The following is an 18,042-nucleotide window of genomic DNA, read 5'->3' as shown; positions in this document are numbered from 1 at the left end:
CAGAGGATAGAGGTGCAATGACAGTGGATGGGGACAGTAAGCACAGGGTATGCTGTAGGTTACAGTGCTGGATTAAGGAGCAGCGATAATGTGTCTAGTCAGTAGGTTCAGTGATAAAAGGTTGGTTTTAGTGCAGTTTATACATTTTATTTCTCATTTTATAACCCCATAAGGATTATGTAGTGGAAATAAAATATAGAACTTTAAAGAAGAACTTGTGACATGAGGATCAATTGCTCCATTTTCTACCCACTCCATGTCACAATTTCTTCTTTTAAGTTAATTTTTCTCCCACTAGGACTGTGGGCTCTAGCCTCAGAGTGGCATTCTTCTAGTGGTTGTAGTACTACAATGTACTGGGAGGTATGTTGTGATGTCAGTTGACAGTGTACCGTATGCAGCATTTTGGGTTTTGCTAACCCAGCACTGGGTGGTTTTGTATTTGGGCTTCTGGCCAACCATCTTAATACTCTCCAGGTCTGGACAGGAAGGAGATTTCCTGGTAGACTCTAGAATTTTGACTGTAACAAGTATCCCTGGAGGAGTCTGTATCTATATACATATTATAGGGCACATCAACACAATACTCAAGACATTCATAGATTTTGCTAGAGTCACGGAGATATAAAACTTGCAGTGGGTCACTGGATATAAAACCTAGCTTAACAACTGCCTTACAAATCAATAGCGTAAGAATCCCATATTAAAACTATAGCCTTATAATTCCTCCCTAGTATTGCCACTGATACAAAATTATGTTTGTTTATCTTCGGATACCTTTTGATTTCATAGACATTTGGACACAGTTTATATGATTGCATTTGTTTGTACATATGAGTATTTTCTCAACAAGAATCTGAGTGTATCTATGCGTATTCTTGTAGATAATTGTGTGTGTGTTGCTGTTGTTGTTGTTGTGGTACACTGTATGTGCCGTTAAAGCCATTCTTGTTCAAACCTCTTTAGGATAATTTCCCACAATTCAAGGGGACTGCATCCATAGGCTATTTACCCCATAACCATTACAGGGGGTTACTCCAAACATTGAGCACCCATTTGATAACATTGATAGAATGTTCAGAGCAGTATGTGCGGTTTATGTAATTTGCAGTAAAAGGAATCAATACTCGAGCACACAGTGAGATCTGATCTTACGTCAAACACGGGAAACTGGGTGGTGTCTCATTAAAGAAGATCGTTCGATACAAGTTATCAATGTGCAGAGGTAATATCACCCCGACCATTATATCTCCAGGCTGTAACATCCCTCCAAGCTCTGTGACGGGCAGTCTGCATTGCTGGTCTTCAGAGTAAAATACAGGAATTAGAAGGAACATGACCAGGTGCCAATTTTTCTTATACAGACACAGTCCCATATTTACACGAGAAAAAAAAATCCAAGACTCTGGCAGTTTATGTTTTTTGTTTTGATTTACTGGATTCAAAAAAGACAACGTTTTGGTCAGTGTGCTCTTCTTCAAGCCATGTTCACAATATATGCCATTACATGCTTTTACACAGCTTTACCATGTATGGAATTCCCACCGACTGGAGCAGACCTGGTAATCAATGTAGAGAAACGATCAATATATCAAGTGTCTGAGTTGGAACATAATTATTATTATTACTGACATTAATAACGTGCTAACATATGCACATTACAAGACCAAAAACAAAAGGTGAGATGAAATCTAGCCATTGAGATTCTTTTATACAAAGTGCTTTTCCAGATAGTCTGTGAGCTTTGAATTACATGATAAAATGGGAAGATGAGACAAAAGGTAGCAGGGAGAATATGGAGGTGATGGCCAGAGAACATCATTAATATTGACAATGGCCGGCATTACGTGTCGAGTAAAATTCATAATTCATGCTGCAATTTAGCTAACATTACCCATAATATATAAATAAAATATTGTCTACAATAGTTTGAGACAGGTGAATGGCTATACGTGTGTTCAAGATCAATACAGAGAATAGGGAAGAGAAAATGTATGGACATAGTAAGACAGAATATTACGGGGAATGTAATGAGATAACTTCATAAATATTAGAGGATATTATTATGGAATGTAGTGTGTACTTGAGGGATGTGGAATAGCAGGGTGTATTTGGGGATGTGAGTACTGGAATAGTAGTGTGTATTTGGGGATGTGAGTACTGGAATAGCAGAACGTAGTTGGGGGATGTGAGTACTGGAATAGTAGTGTGTATTTAGGGATGTGAGTACTGGAATAGCAGGGTGTATTTGGGGATGTGAGTACTGGAATAGTAGTGTGTATTTGGGGATGTGAGTACTGGAATAGTAGTGTGTATTTGGGGATGTGAGTACTGGAATAGCAGGGTGTATTTGGGGATGTGAGTACTGGAATAGCAGAACGTAGTTGGGGGATGTGAGTACTGGAATAGTAGTGTGTATTTAGGGATGTGAGTACTGGAATAGCAGGGTGTATTTGGGGATGTGAGTACTGGAATAGTAGTGTGTATTTGGGGATGTGAGTACTGGAATAGCAGGGTGTATTTGGGGATGTGAGTACTGGAATAGCAGGGTGTATTTGGGGAGTGGAGTACTGGAATAGCAGGGTGTATTTGGGGACTTGAGTACTGGAATAGCAGGGTGTATTTGGGGACTTGAGTACTGGAATAGCAGGGTGTATTTGGGGACTTGTACTGGAATAGCAGGGTGTATTTGGGGACTTGAGTACTGGAATAGCAGGGTGTATTTGGGGACTTGAGTACTGGAATAGCAGGGTGTATTTGGGGACTTAGGTACTGGAATAGTAGGGTGTATTTGGAGACTTAAGTACTGGAATAGCAGGGTGTATTTGGTGATGTGAGTACTGGTATAGTACGGTGTATTTGTGAATGTGTGTACTGGAATAGCAGGACATAGGTGGGGGATGTGAGTACTGGAATAGCAGGGTGTATTTGGAGATGTAAGTACCAGGATAGCAGGGCATGTATTAGAGATGTACTTACAGTAAAAGTGCATTATTTTGGGGATGTATGAGTTGAATAGTATAGAGCCTTTTGGGGACAATGCAGGAATAGCAGAGTATATTTTGAGGATATCATAGTTACATAGTTACATAGTTACATAGTTAGATAGCTGAAAAGAGACTTGCGTCCATCAAGTTCAGCCTTCCTCACACCTGTTTTTTGCTGTTGATCCAAAAGAGAAAAAAAAAAAAAAAAAAAAACCCAGTTTGAAGCACAATTTTGCAACAAGCTAGGACAAAAAATTCCTTATTGACCCCAGAATGGCAGTCAGATTTATCCTTGAATCAAGCAGTTATTACCCTACATTGAAAGATTATATCCTTGAATATTCTGTCTTTGCAAGTATGCATCTAGTAGCTGTTTGAACATCTGTATGGACTCTGATAAAACCACTTCTACAGGCAGAGAATTCCACATCCTGATTGTTCTTACAGTAAAAAAACCTTTCCTTTGCCTTAGACGAAATCTTCTTTCTTCCAGTCTAAACGCATGGCCTCGTGTCCTATGTAAAGTCCGGTTTGTGAATAGATTTCCACACAATGGTTTGTATTGGCCCCGAATATATTTGTATAATGTTATCATATCCCCTCTCAGGCGACGTTTTTCTAAACTAAATAGGTTTAAATTTGTTAACCTTTCTTCATAGCTGATATGTTCCATTCCTTTTATTAATTTTGTAGCCCGCCTCTGCACTTTTTCTAGTGCCATGATATCCTTCTTTAGAACAGGTGCCCAAAATTGCACAGCATATTCAATATGTGGTCTTACCAGTGATTTATAGAGAGGCAAAATGATATTCTCGTCCCGAGAATGAATGCCCTTTTTCATGCATGACAATACCTTACTGGCCTTGGCCACTGCGGATTGACATTGCACATTGTTGCATAGTTTGTTGTCTATAACAATTCCCAAGTCCTTTTCGTGTGTTGTTATCCCTAATTCGCTTCCATTAAGGGTATACGTTGCTTGTATTTTCTTTACGCCGAAGTGCATAACTTTGCATTTTTCAACATTAAATTTCATCTGCCATTTGAGTGCCCAGTCCTCCAGTCTATCTAAATCCTTCTGCAGCAAAGTAATATCTTGCTCACATTGTATTATTTTACAAAGTTTTGTGTCATCTGCAAACACTGAAACATGACTTTCAATGCTGTCTTCAAGATCATTTATAAAAATGTTAAATAGAAGGGGTCCCAGAACAGACCCCTGAGGGACACCACTTGCCACCTCTGTCCAGCTTGAAAATTTACCATTAACGACAACTCTTTGTATTCTGTTTTTAAGCCAATGTTCTACCCAAGAACAAGCATTTTCATCGAGACCGATTTCCTTGAGTTTGAACACTAATCTTTTGTGTGGAACTGTATCAAATGCCTTGGCAAAATCCAAATAGATCACATCCACTGCAACACCCTGATCTATACTTCTACTTACTTCTTCATAGAACGCAATCAAGTTAGTTTGACATGACCTGTGCTTCATAAAACCGTGCTGATTTTTGCTGATAACCATATTCTTCTCAAGGAATTCTTGAATATTATCCCTTAATAACCTTTCAAATATTTTACCAGCCACAGAAGTTAAGCTCACAGGTCTATAATTTCCAGGCAAGGATTTTGAACCCTTTTTGAATATAGGAACCACATCTGCCTTCCTCCAATCCTCCGGAACACTTCCTGAAAGAAAAGAATCTTGAAAGATTAAAAACAGAGGTTCACTTATTTCTACACTTAGTTCCTTAAGTACACGTGGATGGATACCGTCAGGCCCTGGAGCTTTGTTTATATTAACTTTCTTTAGTTGCTGCAGCACATTGTCTTGAGTTAACCAATTACAATTATTCTGCAAGTTTTTAGTAGCAATCATTTGCACATCTATTGCCATGGGTTCTTCTTTAATATATACGGAGGAGAAATAGTTATTTAGAATTCCTGCCTTTTCTTGGTCTTCATTAACTAACACCCCCGTTTCAGTTTTAAGTGTACCTATACTTTCATTTTTGGGTTTTTTGGAATTTATGTACTTAAAAAATGCTTTGGGGTTGGTTTTGCTCTCTTTAGCTATCATTTTTTCATTTTGAAGTTTAGCAAGTTTAATTGCCTTTTTGCACGCATTATTTGCTTTCTTATATCTCTTATATATCAGTACTGGACATGACAGTACATAATAGTAGAGTGTATTTCAGGAAGCAGGATGCATGTGGCAGGCAATACAGGCGTATCAGAAGGTATTGCCAGGACATACATAGATGGATAGCATATTCCCATTTTAGATGAACATATTGGGGTGTGAGTGGTGGTGTAGAGAGGGCCGGGCTCTTTTGAGAAATTTTATGTGACTTACTAATAACAATGTATGCAAAAAAATATAATTTAGAAGAAGAAAGATGTATCCTATTTAGGCAGATTGGTTTCTAAACATTTCTTATAGTTTAAAGATGGGTTAATTTGAGTTATATTGCGGTAGAGCTCTGTTATACACTCAGACTCCAAAAATATGGAGCTACTAGAAAAGAGGGGTCATTAGGATGGAATAGAGAAACAGAGGAATGTCAACACAGGCACTATCCCTCACAAACAGGGACCCTTAGGAGGAATGATTAGCAGTAACATGATAAAGAAACACACACTATATATACTATACCTAAAAATATATGCAGTTATAATGGTGATATATTTAAAAAAAATGTGTTATCTTTATATTCACTGTACCTCATACTGACTCTTTGCAGAGTTTGTCCTTCTTAAAGTGAGAGATGCTGACAGAATACGTCCTCAATAAATGCACACAGTTCAGGTTTATATACACCATCCATATCCCCAGGAGCCAAAATGCTGGATCCTCAATGGACACTTACTGTTTCAATGCTAGGGATCAGACTGTCTCTTTGGAGCAAATTATAGCAGTCATTGTGCAGATGTGATTTCCCGCATGTACCTCAGATGTTTAAAACACTTTTTACTGGTATTAGAAAAATATTCACACATTTATTATTCTAAGAGAGCATTAAGAGAAAATAAAATAAAACAATAATATATAAATAAATGGATGCTCAGGTAGAACACAGCTAATTCTCAACAAAATAATCACTTTGATTAAGTCACATGTACAAAAAGGAGTGTCATTAAAGGAAAACTGTCATCATTTTTTATTATTCAAAATAGAAGATCACATGCTTTCAGGGCCGGACTGGGGATACAAAGCAGCCCTGGGAAAAAAAAATCTATGCCAACCCCATAAGTCATTGCGCCATATATTGTTGCATGTAATATGTAAGGCTATGTCTTGCCACCCCAAATGATTGAGTTTATATATATATATATATATATATATATATATATATATATATTGCTTTTACTAATATAAAATATTGGTCCTTTCAGAGTAAAACATTTAATTATACAGTAAGCATACTCACATGCAGACACAGACAATCTCACTGACACACAAAAGCTCATTGATACACAGCCTCATAGACAAACAATTTCACTAATATACATAAGCTCATTGACATAAAAACACAAGCTCACTCACTAGCAGGCGCACACACACATGCAAGCAAGCTCACTCACTAGCAGGCGCACACACACACAGCTTAATGTAGTGGTTCTGGTGTCTATAGCTGTCCCTGCAGGCTTTTGAATGTAAACACTGACTTTTCAGAGAAAAAGCAGTGTTTACATTGCTTCCTAGTGACACCTCTAGTGACAGACACTCAGACGGTCACTAGAGGCGCTTCCTGTGTCAGTGCAGATTGGCTGATATCATCAAGCTTGATGATCTCAGTCTTAGAGGCAGAGACCAGCACAACGTTGAAAAAAAAAAGGTGAGTAAAACACTATTTTTACAAACACACACAGACACTACGACTGACACACACACACCATGACACAGACAGACACACACACACCATAATACAGACACACAGTGACACAGAGACACACACACGACACAGACACACACACACACCATGACACAGACAGACACACACACAGCATGACACAGACAGACACACACACAGCATGGCAGACAGACACACTCCCACTGACATACATTCTTGTTGCTACCTGTGTGGGTGGGTGGGCAGACTGATAGGTGCCCCTCCCCTTCCGTGCCCTCTTTTGCCCCCTGTCCTCCAGTGTGCTTTTTAGCCCCTTCCCCTCCTGTACCCTTATGTAGCACCCTCCCTGTGCCCTCTTTAGCCCCCTCCCTCCCTGTGCCCTCTTTAGCCACCTCCCTTCCTGTGCCCTCTTTAGCCCCCTCCCGTGCCCTCTTTAGCCCCCCTTCAGACTTGTACCCTCTTTAGCCCCTTTTGTGCTCATCTTTTGGCCCCTCTCCCCTTCCTGTGACCTCTTAGCCCCCTCCGCTCCTGTGCCCCCCCCCCCCGTGTGCTCACCTTCCAGCCCAGCCAGCCTTCCTGAAGCTCTTCTTGCGGCTGCAGGGGAAGCTCTTCTTGCTGCCACTGGGGGAGCAGGCTGTTCTGTCTCTGCTCCCCCTCCCTCACGCGCAGCTTAATGAGACCGGGGCCAGAATATGATGTCATATTCCGGCCCCGGTCTCATTAAGCTGCGCGCGAGGGAGGGGGAGCAGAGACAGAACAGCCTGCTCCCCCAGTGGCCGCAAGAAGAGCTTCCCCTGTGGCCGCAAGAAGAGCTTCCCCTGCGGCCGCCATCCAAGCTCTCCATGCGGCCGCAGGACACCCACATGTCTCCCCGGCCCCAGGTGCCGACGGCCCACCGGGAAATTTCCCGGTATCCCGGTGGGCCAGTCCGGCCCTGCATGCTTTATAGGCTCTATGTATATACTTTTCTAATGCACAGATACTAATACATATCTGTGTATAATGCCAGACCTCGAGATCAGAGGGAGAAATACACTGTTTGTGCAGCTTAACTCCGTGATTAGCTCACAAATCCTGTAGTCCCATGTAACAAAAGCACAACTTAGTGGAAAAGGGCCTTGACAGTGCTAGAAGGCAGGCAGAGGAGGAAGCTATGTAGGGATCAGTGGCGTACATACCAGGGACGCAGGGGTCGCGGCTGCGACCGGGCCCGGCCCACCAGGGGGCCCGGCCGCCCCTGCGACCCGGTATGTATGCACTATGGCCAGCCTCTTCTCCTGGGGGGCCCAGGAGCCGGCCACCTCAGGGCCCACCGAGGCTGGCCCTGCTGTCACCCCACGGCCGGTCCTGCGGGCGAGCGAGGGAGCACTCTCCCCTGAGTGCTTCCTATTCAGCTCCCTCGCGCATCACACTGATACCGGAGCCAGAAGAGCCAGCCAGCCTGCCTGCCACCCAGTGACCGGCCGCCCAGGAGCCCAGCAGCACCACTGGACCCTAGGGAATCCCCTCAGCACTCCAAAAGGTAAGGAGGCTGGGGGGATTACATTTAAAAAAAAACATGTGTTAGTGTGAGTGTTAGTGTGAGTGTTAGTGGGAGTGTGTGTGTGTGAGTGTGTGTGTGTGTGTGTGTTAGTGTGTGTGTGTTATTGTGAGTGTTAGTGTGAGTGTTAGTGTTTTTGTCAGTGTTAGTGTGAGTGTTAGTGTGTGTGTCTGCTAGTGAGTGTTAGTGAGTGTGTCTGTTGAGTGTGTGTCTGCTAGTGAGTGTCAGTGAGTGTGTTACTGTGTGTGTCTGTTACTGAGTGTGTTTGTTTGTCTGCTAGTGAGTCTGTTTGATGTCTGTTAGTAAGTGTATGTTTGTCAGTGAGAGTGTATGTTTTGTAAGTGAGTGTGTATGTATGTCTGTCGCTGAGTGTGTCTCTGTCAGTAAATGTGTGTGTCTGTTAGCTAGTGTGTATGCGTCTGTTCGTGAGAATGTGTGTGTGTCTTCAGCACTTACCTTTCTCCAACGCTGGACTCCCTTGGCACTTGGGATCCCTCCGCCTCTCAGCTCCGAATGCGCATGCACGGCAAGAGCCGTGCGCGCATTCAAACCGCCCATAGGAAAGCATTAATCCTAGCTTGTCGGTGGCTCAGAACCTGGTGGGGTAGCGGTATCCAGGTACATGCATAACATGATTAATTACAATTATTGGCACTTCATTTATGTTCATGTTGAAATACTGTTATGTTATGTGTTTATAAATGGGTAATTTTTGACTTTTTTATCTAACTGAGGGGATACGGATGTGGTATGGTGGGGTGTGGGGCAATGACTTTTTTAATGTTAATTTATTACCAATACTATCATTAATAAAAGCTGTGGACATTTTGACCCATATATCCTAGTGTCTGTCTTTTATTGGGTTAGGTATGCGGGGGTTTTTGTTCTGATTCCGCCTTCCCATATGGCGTCTATGCTCCAGTCATGTCATAGAGCTGCAGCTTGCAATCTCTGTGTCTGATCATATACTATTCTCAATGCTGAGATAAGAATCTGATCACACTGGGAAAGTGTCATACTGGGTGTCTCTTCAAACACTGAGTCTTACCCTGTAAAACAAGGTACCTCATTATGCCAGTGATGATGTCACAGGGGAGTGGCCATATGTGGAAGCTAAGCCACACTATTTTCATTAAGTTGTCATAGGGCCCACATTGAGTACTTGTTACATCTGACCCTTTAGCATAGTATTAATATGGTTTGACCACTTACCTGGACTGCTTAGCTCTGCAGAGCCATACATATTCTTATGCTGGAGAAGACTGGATGCAGGGGCTGTGGCTGTGGATGACCAGTCATATGTCAGACTGTACTAAAATGCAGGGCCTCCATTAGGGGAGTATAGGCCAAACATCTCTAAATGGTTCTGCACACCAGGGAGGCCTGGACTGAGCCCCATACTGCAAATGCATATACATGGTGAATATCTACCTACATATATGAAATGGTTTGTTCCACTTGTCATCGTATAGCCCTTGTTCACTAGCATCTGATGTGTACCTTGTTAGTTTGGGCAATGTCTCACCTGGTATGACTCTCGGTAGAGGCGGCTCTCTACTTAGGTGGTTTAGGCGGCCGTCTAATGCCTTGCGCTCGCTTAGGCCTCGCGGCCGCCTAAGCAGCCTTAAGGTAGACTGTGTCGGGTCCTCTGTCAATGATATCACCCCCACGCACCATCACCACCCTCTCACCATCACCCCCTCTCCCTATCACCCCCCTCTCCCTATCACCCCCATGTCCCTCTCACCATCAACCCCTCACACCATCACCTTCTCACACACAGTATCCACCCCACACACAGTATCACCCCTCACACACACTGTCATGCCCCCAACACTGTCACCCACAACAATGTTGTGTCACCATACTCCCACATACTGTCAGCCTCCCCAGACACACTGTTAGCATCCACTTACACTGTTACATCCCCACACATTGTCACCCCTCCCTACACTGTCACCCGCCCACACTGTCACCCCCCACACTGTCAGCCTCTTCATGCATCCACACTCACATTATCCACTCCTAATCCTGCTAATCTCACCCCCTTCAAACTCACCTGGCCTTACTCTGCAACACTCACCCTGTCACGTTAGCCCCCCTTAATTCTGTCACACTCGTCCCTTCTACCATGACACAATTGCCATGACACACTTACCTCCACTCGCCCTGTCACACTCCCTCAGCAAGCTATGTCATACTCCCTGTCCCTCATTCTCTCTCAGAACACCCACTCCCTGTCCCAATTACTTCCTTCACCCTGTCACGCTCTCCCTGCCACTGGAACCACTTTACTCACCTTTCACAGTCACCAGCTGAAGACATTCATCATACACAAACAGTCAGGAAACATAGCTTTGCCATAAACACAATGCACAAAGGCCACAGGCAGACCCCCATACACACAACACACTTCAAGCAGCTACCCCAGACAAAAACGCAAACATGCTCACAGAGTCATACATTCATACTCTTTCAGTATAAATGAAAAAAATGCAATAAACTGCCTGGAAGTGATCACAGTCAGTGCCTGAGATTTGTTTCATGTATACAGATTGTTTGGGGTTTGCTGACCCATGCTCAGTGCACCCTGTGCTAAAACCTTGTGATTAAGTGCAACCCTCCATTTCACCTGAAGACATACACTTTCAGGCACAAACACAGGTAGGCAGTGCATCAATGTTTATATGTGTGCATGTATTGCAACTCTATTTTATTTTCACTTTGTGTTAGTGGGGCCTCATGTTTGAGTTTCGCCTCATAAAGTCTAGAGCCATCTCTGACTCTCGGTTCGTGTTGCTCTCATATTAGTGAGGTGGATAGATATAGATCAATAAGTGTCTTGCCCATGGACACTTACTGCTGAGGGGGTCTAACTGGGATTTAAAGCTGACAGATTAATCTTTACCGAGCCTGGATTGACTACAAGAAAGCCTATGACACATGGATACTGGAATGCTTGCCTCTATACAAAATCAACAAGAAAATAAGAGTATTCATCAAGAACTTGATAGGTAAGTGGAAAACTTGTATCATTATCATATTTGTATCAGTTTATGCTTTTTTTAATATGTTTTTTGTTCAGCTAGTTAGATCTATTGTAAATATATAATTCTCAGCTGTTTAGGCTTCTTTTGACTTCCTTTTTACGTTTTGTCTTTTCTTTCACACCTTACTTTTTTAGCATTTGCAAATGTCACTTACTGCTTCATCCATATTATAATTATTATTTTGTCTCTCCCATCTGGATCGTTTAATGCCTTTTTTTATTATGTTTATTGTTCCACTAGTTTGATCTACAGATTGTTATGCTAGTAACTGCTGTTCTGGGTGCAAAGTGTAAAAAAAACAAAGAGACATTCTATCTGTTCCCATAGATATTGGTCTGCATGTACTGCTTCAACTATAATAACACCTGGCTTTTGCCTTAATAAACCTTCCCTTGGCTCTATGTTATCCACAACTGCTTTCTAACCTTTTTTTTTTTTTTCAACCTCTTCTGCGTGTTCATTATCTTTTTTTTTAATATCTACTCCTCTATTCATTATTTATGTTTTCAGTGTGCAACTGAATGCTTTTTCATATCTTTTTGTATTTAACAATGCAGTTATAATTACCACACTAACAGTCTCGTAGGTACTTTCCTTCAAGTCAATTTATATTTGTGGCTGGAGATTGCCTTGTTTGTACCTGAGACAATGAGTGTTTTACCAGTAACCATGTTAAAGGAACACAAATTCCTGACCCTATAGTAATAAAACCACCATCTAGCCCCCCTGACCCTACTTTGCCTCCCTAAATATAGTAAAATCGTACTTGTATTCAACTCTGAAACTGCTACCACTGCCTGTGAACTTCCTCTGACATCATCAGAAGTGGTGGTCTGAGCCAATCACAATGCTTCCGCACAGGATTGGCTGAGACTGTCAAGGAGGCAGATCAGGGGCAGAGCAAACACAAGTCAAACATAGCCCTGGCCAATCAGCATCTCCTCATAGAGATTCATAGAATCAATGCATTTCTATGAGGAAAGTTCAGTGTCTGCATGCAGAGGGTGGAGATACTGATATGTTGTGATGCACACTATGCAAGACTGAGCTAAGTAGCAGCTCTAGCAGCCATCTAAGGAGTGGTCAGTGGAGTTATCACTAGGCTGTAATGTAAACACTGCATTTTCTATGAAAAGTTGACAGCAAAAAGACTTAAGGGAGTGATTATACTCACTAGAACAAATACAATAAGCTGTCATTGTTCTGGTGACTATAGTGTACCTTTAATTTCTGATATATCCAGTATAGAGCAGGTGTGAACATTTGTGTTTATACAATACACCAATCATTTTAATATGTATTAGTATAAAAGAAGGGAAGCAACAGGTAATTAATAATAATAATAAAGTTTATTAAAATTCACAAAAAATAGGTCAATGAGAATAAGCAGAAATTGAGAATAACTCCTAGATCTAGTTCTTATGACTCTGTGGATTAATCTGCAGCTTCACAAGAAAATACTTTTTTTGGGTCACTGACCGTCTGGTCCTCCATGCTTCCATGACTGCTGTAGGTCTGCTTCCTTCCTAAGAAAAGTCCAATAAGGTTCTCCTATACTGTAATTTTAGGGGTAATTTTAAGAGACTTGTGCTACCTTCCTACAGGTTCAGCAAGTTCTAGCAGTTTCAACCAACCTGGACCCCCCCTTTTTGGTAACTGTTCAGAATGCACTTTATAAATAATTAACTAAATTACAAAATGCTACGGAACATACCTACAGTTGTACCTAACCCTAAAAGAACAAAAATTGGGGTTATAAATGAATAATAAACAACATTGGATTGAATCATATGTGGCCAGACCACACTTGTTGAAAACTAGGACAAGATAAATCCAGTAGTTTCTATCTCAAATATATGAAAGTGTTAGACTTAAAATAACACTAAAGTGTAAAAACATAGTTTACATTCCTGCCCCCACTGTTAGAAGAGTAAAATGTGATTTGACTCACCATTTTTCTAGTGCTGCTTTGGTCTTGTCATGGCTTGCTCCGCTCCTCTCCTTTTCCTTGGCTGAGATCATCAGAATTGACAATCAAAGCCAATCCAATGCTTTCCCACAGGAAAGCATGGGAGGCTATTGCGCATACACAGCAAAATGCCACACTGTGCCAGCCAGCATCTCCTCATAGAGATGCATTGAATCAACGCAGAGCATGGAGACACAGAGTTTGGAGATGCTGAACATCCGTGCTGCACTGACCAAGGAAGCGCCTCTAGTGGCTGTCTGAATGACTGCCACTAGAGGTGTTACTAGGCACTAATGAAAACATTTACTTTTATCCGAAAAGACAATGTTAAAATTAAAAAACTTGCAGGGACAGGTTGTAGACACCAGAACAACTACATTAAGCTGTAGTTGTTCTGGTGATTAGATATAAGATGTAAGGGTGGTTTACAGACTCCTGAATGATAAGCACAGGGGTCACTGGGATTAAACTGCTGCACTATATATTACTACAATAAAACACTCTGACTCTAACCTATATCTATGTCAGAGTGGTATATATATATATATATATATGTCCGAGTGTTTAGTGTTTTATTGATATATATATATATATATATATATATATATATATATATATATATATATATATATGTCAGAGTATATATTGCCTCTAATGAAGCAACCTGTGTTTTGTAAAATACGTTAGCTGGGACATTTGATCAAGATCCGTAACAGAAGTTGCTGAGTGGAACACAGAGCAATGAGGACAGTGAAATGCACACCGAAAATAGGCAGTTCGCATCAGCATCTCGGCACCGCACACTCCTGGCCTGTCAGTGGCGGAACCAGGTTGGGGTGGGCAACCGGGCAATTGCACCCCCTGAGAGTCGATTCTCTCCCCTGCCGGGCCGATGATATCCAAGCGGCGGCCCTGCTGGATGCCTTCATGGACTGCAGGGGATATCAGAGATCTTCCTCACCGGTCCACAGGCACATTGCTGGATGGCTGGCAGGGGAGGGAGAAGAGATCTGAGAGCTCTAGCTTGCAGCTCCGTTGGGTCACCTCTCGCTTTCACCGAGCGTTGCCACGCTTACCATGGCAAAACTCCATTCTCGTGAGAGTGAACTCTGGCCTGAGCTGTAGGCTAGAGTTCACTCCCCACTAGAACTGCCAGGAATTCACCACCACCGGACCACCAGGGCTTAACATTGAATATCCCCCCTCCCTGGGCAAAGGTAAGAAGGGAGGGGAGATATAAAGCATATTTTTTAATTTAAAAAACACTTTTATTTTTAATCAGCCCCCTCCCCCAACTAAACACACACTGCCCCCACAGCCCCCTATACACACAGTGTCCCACCACACACTGCCCCCACTGCACCCCCCATACACACTTTTCCCCCACTGTACCTCCATACACACACTGCACAACCACACACACACTGCCAAACTGCAACCCCATACACACACTTCTCTCCCATACACACACTGCCCCCACAGCCCCCTATACACACACGGCCCCCACTGCATTCCCATGCATACACTTCTCCCCCCATACACACACTGTCCCCACTGTACCCCCATACACACACGGCCCCCACTGCATTCCCGTGCATACACTTCTCCCCCCATACACACACTGTCCCCACTGTACCCCCATACACACACGGCCCCCACTGCATTCCCATGCATACACTTCTCCCCCCCATACACACACTGCCCCCACTGTACCTCCATACACACACTGCACAACCACACACACTGCCAAACTGCAACCCCATACACACACTTCTCTCCCATACACATACTGTCCCCACTGTACCCCCATACACACACGGCCCCCACTGCATTCCCATGCATACACTTCTCCCCCCATACACACACTGCCCCCACTGTACTACCAAATACACACTGCCGAGTTCGGCTTTGTCAGTAAATTTACTTCTTGCAGTTCTTGTAGCATATGAAATGTCCTGAAAAACATTAATATCTTTATGGCTGTCCCCCGGTGTTTTCTTCTTTCTTGCTGCTTGGGATATCATATTCTTAGTGTAGTAGTTTGAAAGGGTATTAGGATATCACTTGGTGAGTTCTTCTTCTGTTTTTAGGATAAGCAAGTCTATGAAATCTTTCAAAGGGATGTATTTCCATTTTTTCTGGAGTTATTATTGGATTCATTAAATCATGTAAGTATGGACAGAGTTGATCTTGGGTAATTGATTCGCTGATTCTTCTGATTCTTAGAATTTTTTCTTCTCCTTCTGTTTTCTAGATCTGACTTTATTTCCTAGGTATTGTTTTGTTAGATTTTTTTTTTAGATGTTATCTAGCATTTCTGAGATGTTTTCATCAGAGATGGGAGGATCACTCACTGATCATGGAGTCGTCATCTGTATTAGGAGGTAGAACTCCTCCTATTGATGTGATATTCAACTCAGTATTGTAAGATTTCATTTTATTATCCTTATTTTTAGCTCTAGGAGAATACAAGTTGTTAATTTGTTTAGTGAGATTGGGAGTATTTTTTTTCTTTTTCTTTCTTCTATTTTTGGAGCCATATTGACTTCAAGCAAATTGTTTGATTTTAAGATTAATTTTTTTTTTCAGGAATATAGGTTTGAATAGATTGAAGCAATGTTGCTTATAGAAAGCTTGGAAAAAAAATAGAATGAGCTGCATGTTTCTGCTTATTAGAGAAGACATGCTGTAGCTTTAATAAAGTAATAGAGGTCCATACACTCCTTGGTTCAAGACAGGTACTTTATTAGGAACCACAACAGCAACGTTTCGACCCCAAAGGTCTTTGTCAAGCTTGGGGTCGAAACAATAATAGTACGCCCTCCGTTTTTTTTTCACTTACCCGGTCACCGGCAATCCCACGCCGGCGATCGCGGTCAGTTGGACTCCCAGGGAGTCCCCCACAGCAGATCCGTCCTCCTGCAGCCGCCCCGGCCATGTGAGAGTGAGGTCCTTGCGAGGACCTCACAATCACATGGCCGGGTTAGCTGCCTGCTGCATTGCCAGCAGGGGGACTGCCTGTAATGACAGGTAGTCTCCCTGCTGGCTGGAAATAAAATTAAATTAATCAGTGTAAAAAAAAAAAAAACAAATATGTAAATACCTTAAAAAATAAAATTAAAAAAATAATAAAAAATGTGTGTTATTTTGTTCTAACTGTATTGTGATATTAATATATATATATTTATATCAAAATACACGTAGAATGAAATAATATATATATCTATATACGAAAATATATACGTATATATCACTATATATATACCTATATATAAATAAAAATATTTAAAAAAAATTATATATATATATATATATACACATATATTCACATACGTATATATATATACATATATACACATATATTAATTCTACATATATTAATTCTATATATATTTTTTTACATAATTAGGTATTAGTGATGTCGCGAACATAACATTTTCGGTTCGCGAATGGCGAACGCGAACTTCCGCAAATGTTCGCGAACGGGCGAACCGGGCAAACCGCCATAGACTTCAATGGGCAGGCGAATTTTAAAACCCACAGTGACTCTTTCTGGCCACAATAGTGATGGAAAAGTTGTTTCAAGGGGACTAACACCTGGACTGTGGCATGCCAGAGGGGGATCCATGGCAAAACACCCATGGAAAATTACATAGTTGATGCAGAGTCTGGTTTTAATACATAAAGGGCATAAATCACCTAACATTCCTAAATTGTTTGTAATAACCTGCTTTAAAACATCAGGTATGATGTTGTATCAATCAGGTGGTGTAAGGGTTACCTCTCCCTATACAACCAAGCATTCTGCTAGCATTTCTTGCTGCTCTATTACATTATCTGCCTACCTTTAAGTCATCAGAAATAATCACCCCTAAATTCCTTTCCTCAGATGTTGCAGTTAGGACTCTATCAAATATTCTGTACTCTGCCGTTGGGTTTTTACGTCAAAGATGCATTATCTTGCACTTATCCACATTAAGTGTCAGTTGCCACAACTCGGACCATTTTTCTAGTTTACCTAAATCATTTGCCATTTGGCTTATCTCTCCTGGAACATCAACCCCGTTACATATCTTAGTATCATCAGCAAAAAGACACACCTTACCATCAAGTCCTTCTGCAATATCACTAATAAAAATATTAAAGAGAATGGGTCCAAGTACAGATCCCTGAGGTACCCCACTGGTGACAAGCCCAAGCTTCGAATATACTCCATTGACTACAACCCTCTGTTGCCTGTCACTCAGCCACTGCCTTACCCATTCAACAATATTGGAATCCAAACTTAAAGATTGCAGTTTATTGATAAGCCTTCTATGTGCAACAGTGTCAAAAGCCTTACTGAAATCTAGGTAAGCAATGTCTACTGCACCACCCTGATCTATTATTTTAGTTACCCAATAAAAAAAAATCTATAAAATTCATACACAGTTTTCTCTGTGGCATCTTTACATTATGGGAATTCTGGGGCCCATTCCACCTTCAGATGCTTAAAGAATTCCTCTATGTAAGATTCCAGATTTTATAGATTTATTTGTTCTGATACTCCTCCAATTCTTAAAGGACCACTCTAGGCACCCAGACCACTTCAGCTTAATGAAGTGGTCTGGGTGCCAGGTCCCTCTAGGATTAACCCTTTTTT

At 41.7% G+C, this 18,042-nt stretch overlaps 1 protein-coding gene across 1 annotated transcript in view; it reads right to left on the bottom strand.

The window, feature by feature from the left end:
• The window catches only part of LOC134601907 (extracellular calcium-sensing receptor-like), a 31,856-nt gene that overhangs the window by 10,165 nt on the left and 3,649 nt on the right, over nt 1-18,042 (bottom strand). The window contains exon 2 of the mRNA XM_063446411.1: nt 1,156-1,303. Within this exon, the coding sequence (XP_063302481.1) occupies nt 1,156-1,303 (148 nt within the window). The remainder of the gene's footprint in view (nt 1-1,155; nt 1,304-18,042) is intronic.

This window comes from Pelobates fuscus, chromosome 3 (assembly GCF_036172605.1).
Source record: "Pelobates fuscus isolate aPelFus1 chromosome 3, aPelFus1.pri, whole genome shotgun sequence".
Classification (NCBI taxonomy): Eukaryota; Metazoa; Chordata; class Amphibia; order Anura; family Pelobatidae; genus Pelobates; species Pelobates fuscus.
The sequence above is the reverse complement of the archived record's forward strand: the minus strand, read 5'-3'. Positions and strand labels throughout refer to the sequence as shown.